The 4,835-nt window shown below is 48.5% G+C and overlaps 1 protein-coding gene across 1 annotated transcript; it reads right to left on the reverse strand.

Moving 5' to 3' along the window:
- Positions 1 to 858: 858 nt before the first annotated feature.
- On the reverse strand, positions 859 to 3,986 carry THEM5 (thioesterase superfamily member 5). The gene is made up of 3 exons (XM_006861442.1): positions 3,864 to 3,986; positions 2,070 to 2,271; positions 859 to 1,001 (listed from the first exon to the last, which is right to left on the reverse strand). The coding sequence occupies exons 1-3, from the start codon at positions 3,984 to 3,986 to the stop codon at positions 859 to 861; spliced, it is 468 nt and encodes a 155-aa protein (XP_006861504.1).
- Between the last annotated feature and the right edge of the window lie 849 nt (positions 3,987 to 4,835).

The following is a 4,835-nucleotide window of genomic DNA, read 5'->3' on the forward strand; positions in this document are numbered from 1 at the left end:
AGGCCAGTCTGATTTCCCTTGTGATTGTTAGGTACCACTGAGTCAATTCCAACACATAGCGATCCTATGCTGATTTCCCTTATTGTTGTATTATATCCACTCTGGGTTCTTACTTAGGTTCATTCCAAGTTTGGAGGCAGCAGAGAAAGCAATGGACTTGAAGTCTCAACTTTTGGATTCAAGTCCTAGATCTAACTTGGATTGCTGTGCTGCCTTGGGCAAGTTACCTTGTTTCTGTGCTCCTTGACAGTTCATGAGCATGTACACAGAGCCCAGAACATTGCATCTCTCAGCCACCCTGGTTATTGTTGTTGTTAAGTGCTGTTGAGTCGATTCTGACCCGTAACGACCCTGTATAGGGTTTCTGAGGAGCAGCTGGTGAGCTTGAACTGCTGACATTGCAGTTCAAATGGCTTTGCAGTCTGGCACATTAATCCACAGCGCCACACCAGGACTCCAGCCACCCTGGTAGGTAGATATTATTGCTCCAGTTTCAGGTAAAGAGACTCAGGGGCAGAAATGAAATTGCTTGCTTAGAGTCTCAGGGCCAGCAGTGGGAGAGCAGGACTAGAAGCTGTGCTTTCTGGAGTCCAGATCTTGCTTTCTTCTCAAAGTGGTCTTTAAGCTCCTTTATTGCTGGAAAATTCTGAGATTTCAGTAAGGAGGCTTTCCCTTATCTGTATAATGGGGAATGGTCCAGATGACCCAGGATGTTCCTTTGAGGCAATGTGAGACTGAACCCTGTGTGTCCCCCATCCCCTACTCATCTCCTCAAAGAGGGGTGCAGACTTCGGGGCTTGGAGAGTGCCCACCAACCCTGCTGAGCCAAGCCCAGAAGGTAGCCAAGGACCTATGGCCTTACCCTGGGGCTCCTTCCAAGTAGGGGCCTGGTTGGAAAAGACAGACGGACTTTTTCTGGGACGGGTGGAAAAAGATGACATACTCATATCCTTGTCCTTCCACTTGGATGCACCTGGTGAAAATGCGCCAGTCTTTTTTGTCTGGGGAAAGATGGAGGAGGGAGGGTATGGCGGGTGTGGGGCCTCTTCAGGATGCAGGACCAGCCATTCAGCTCCCCAGGATGAGCCCTGCCTTGGATATGGGGTCAAGGAGAGTGAATCAGTGGATACAACCCTTGTCTTCAGGAAGCTCTCGGTCTTGGAGAGAAATACTCAGGAAGTTCCCTAGTTGAAGGCAGACACAGGATCGTGACCAGGTCTACTGTAAGTGGCCTTAAGCACTGAATGTTTAAAACGTAATTCAAGTAGTTCACATATAATTAAAAAGAAAATCAACAGAGAAATAAATACAGAAAAGTCCACCAAAGTTCTGGTCCCCATCCCACCACCAAAACACACACACAAGAGAGTTGCAATAACTATGTCAATCCTCTTTTGGAAATGAACTGTTTTTTAAAAAGTATACATTTTGGTGCTTGCCCCAGCTGTAAACCCTCAGGTAGTCTGTGTACATGCAGACATACATGTGCACATACACACATGCACATACACACACATGCAAGCAGGCACACACAAGCAGGCACATGCTAAGAAAGGCAAAGGCGGAAGCTATCTGGTCCAGTGGGTGTTTCCAGAGTGCTGCTTTGGGCTTAGCAGAGCCTGCATGGTGTGAGAGTCCTGGAGCGGAAAAGGAATTCCAAAGGTTTTTATGATCTTGGGGAGGAGGAATGGAACAAGGTTTGAAAATAAGGCAAGAAAAACAGGTAAGAAGTCGTAAGGGAGTGAAGCTGGGGACACACAGGCCTGGGAGAAAGGCAGGGCCCTTTTAGAATGCACTTATTTGAATTGAGAGGAAGGCAACCAGAGACCCAATAGAGCACTTTCCCACCTGCCCCGAGCTGCAGCAGGACTGGTGGAGTCAGACTGAGGAAGAACTTGCAGGCTGAGAACTAGAAGGGGTTTGTGAATTTCCTTCTAGAGGCTGAACACAAGGTGACTCTGCTGGAAAAAGAAGGGCTGGTTGAACTGACTGGGCTAGGGGCAGACAGGGTCCTGCCAGTCTGTGTGGTTGGGGCATGTGTTGATGGACATTCTCAGGCTTGGCCTTACCGGAGGTGACTTCTAACCCAAACGGAAGCTTAAGCCCCTGGATGTGCTCTCTGTTGGACTTGAAGGAGGGCAGCTTGATCCAGCCGTTGGCCTTCGTCTTCTCTAGAAATTCCTGGTACGTGCTTAGCATGTCTGGACACCAGCTAGCATTGGGGAGGGCAAAATCCTTGAAGTCTGTCTTCTTTGGACAGAATCTGGAGACCTGGGCAGGAAAGTCAGGGGGACTAGATAGCTTCCTAAGAAGCCCAGATACCATAGCGGGTTATGAGTTGGGTGGCTAACTGCGAGCTCAGCAGTTAGAATCTACCAGTTGCTTCTTGGGAAAAGACAAGGCTTTCTCCTCCCTCAAATATTTACAACCCAACCCCCAGAATGTTAGCTGAGGGACAGGGTCCATCTTCCTTGCAGAGGGCTGGAGACCCCTATGGGTGACTAGGCATGGGGATCCTAAAGGGTTAAAGAAGGGAAAGGCCAACAGTTTCAGTTGTTGAAAAATCTGTTGGAGTTCGTGGTTGGTGTAAATGGTTAAGTGTGTTCAGCTGCTGTCTGGAAAGCTAGAGATCAGAGTCTACCCAGAGACACTTCAGAAGATAGTCCTGTTGGTCTACTTCAGAAAACTCAGCCATTGAAAACCTTATGGAGCACAGCTGTACTTGGATATAAGTGGGGTTGCCAAAAGTCGGAATCAGCTTGATGTGAACTTGTTGTGGTATCAACTCTTTGATGCTGCAAACTGCTGGCATTACCTCTACTATGCAGATGAAGTCTTGGTGTGGTGCTGTAGTAGAAGCACAGGACTGCTAACCACAAGGTTGGCAGTTCAGACCCACTTAACAACAACATGCAAATGAGGAGCTCAGCAGTTGGAACTCACTAGCCACTTCACAGAAGAAGTATGTGGCAGTATGCTTTGTAAAGATTGCTGTTGTCAAGTGCCGTCGAATTGATTCCAACCCATAGCGACCCTGTATAGGTTTTCCAAAGAGCAGCTGGTGAGCTTGAACCACTGACCTTGCAGTTCAAACGGCTTTGCAATCTGGTACATTAACCCACAGCGCCACACAATGACAGACTTGGAAACCCTATGGGACAGTTCCACTCTATCCTGTAGGAACACTGTGAGTCAGAACCAATTCTATGACAGTGGGTTTGGTGTTTGGTTTATGCCAAGTAAGAAAACTGAAGAAATGATGGCAAAGATTGCCAAGATTGTGAGTATAAGAACAGTCAGACAGAAGTCCGTACTCAGACACTGTCTACCCTAGGGGATGCACCACAGTTGGAGAGGGTTACTGTTACAACCCCCTACCCTCAGGATCGACTCTGGCTTTGTTCCTGGGCAGGGCAGCTCCTTTGAACATGTCTGGGCCTTCTCAGAGGTGTGGTACCAGAGCTGAGGCCAGGGACCTGTGAGATGAAGGGAGCCTGTGTTCTATCGACTGCTCATGCTCCAGTCACAACTGCAGGCTATGAGTGAGTTGTTTTCCAACACCACAGACAGAGGAGACTCATCTGAATTCTATCCTGGGGATGCCTCTGTCTAGGGACATCTCAATTTAGCCACAGCAACCTGAGTGCCAGAGGGGGAAAGTGCCTTGTTTGTTGTCACATAAGACTCAGATTGGGACCTAAGTGTACTGGTGGTTTTAGTCTTCAGCCTGGGTGATTTGGGACTCCGTTTACCAAATTAAGTAGCTCCCCAGCACACTGCCCACCCACCTGACTTGAGCTGGATAAAGGAGATTTAGGGTGCTCCTCCAGCTGCCAGTCTGGCTGAACTGGTAACTCACTCACCAGGACATCCGTGGAGGATCCAAAAGCTGAAGCAGGGTGGTGTCTGGGCAGGATTCGGTGGGCACCGAGCAGGGCTCTGTGGTGGCCTAGTCTTGCTGCCATCTGGAAGCCTCTCCTCATCATGACTGCGTCCTGAGGCCGTGGCAAAGTGAATGAGAACTTTTCAGTTATGCTTTGGGAACAGCAACCTCCTAGACCAATCTCTCTCCTTTCTGTCCTAGGGGCGGTCTTTCATCAGCAAGTTTCGGCTGAGGAGAGATTGCATTTGTGATTAGGACAAGACTGGGCTGGTTTGACACCACGCCCACTGTCTTACATATCTAGTGCTGCTATAATAGAAGTGGCCCCACTGGTGTCTTTAAAAAACCAGGCCTTTTTTGTCTCACATTTTCAGAGGCCGTCGACTGTTGCTGTTAGGTGCTGTCCAGTCAGTTCCAACTCATAGTGACCTTATGCACAACAGAATGAAATACTGCCTGGTCCTGGGCCAACCTCACAATTATTGTTCTGTGGAGCCCATTGTTGATGCCACTGCGTCAGTTAATCTTGTTGGGGGGTTGGGGTGGTCTTCCTCTTTTTCATTGACCTTCCACTTTCTCAAGCATGATGTCCTTCTCCAAGGATTGGTCCTTTTTTTAAAAAAAAATAATAAATGTTTTATTATGAATTATGTGATAGTTTACATGGGGGACCATTAGTTTTACATTCATCCTATCATATTTCATTTCATTGCTATAGTTACAATCCTGTCCATGCATCATCAACCAACCAAAGGGTACACCCTGCAAGCCTGACCCCCACACCCCCTGGGTCATCAGCACACAGCCCCTTTCCCTCTCTGGATCTCAAGTCCCCAGCCACTCCATCTCTCCACGTCATCGTCTCTGCCTCCATCTCAGGCATCACTGCTTCTCTGGGTAGGGTCCTGCTCTCCGCTCTTCTCCATTGATGGTCCCAGGGCCCTCTGCTCCT

The sequence above is a fragment of the Chrysochloris asiatica genome, unplaced genomic scaffold, assembly GCF_000296735.1.
Source record: "Chrysochloris asiatica unplaced genomic scaffold, ChrAsi1.0 scaffold00042, whole genome shotgun sequence".
Taxonomy (NCBI): Eukaryota; Metazoa; Chordata; class Mammalia; order Afrosoricida; family Chrysochloridae; genus Chrysochloris; species Chrysochloris asiatica.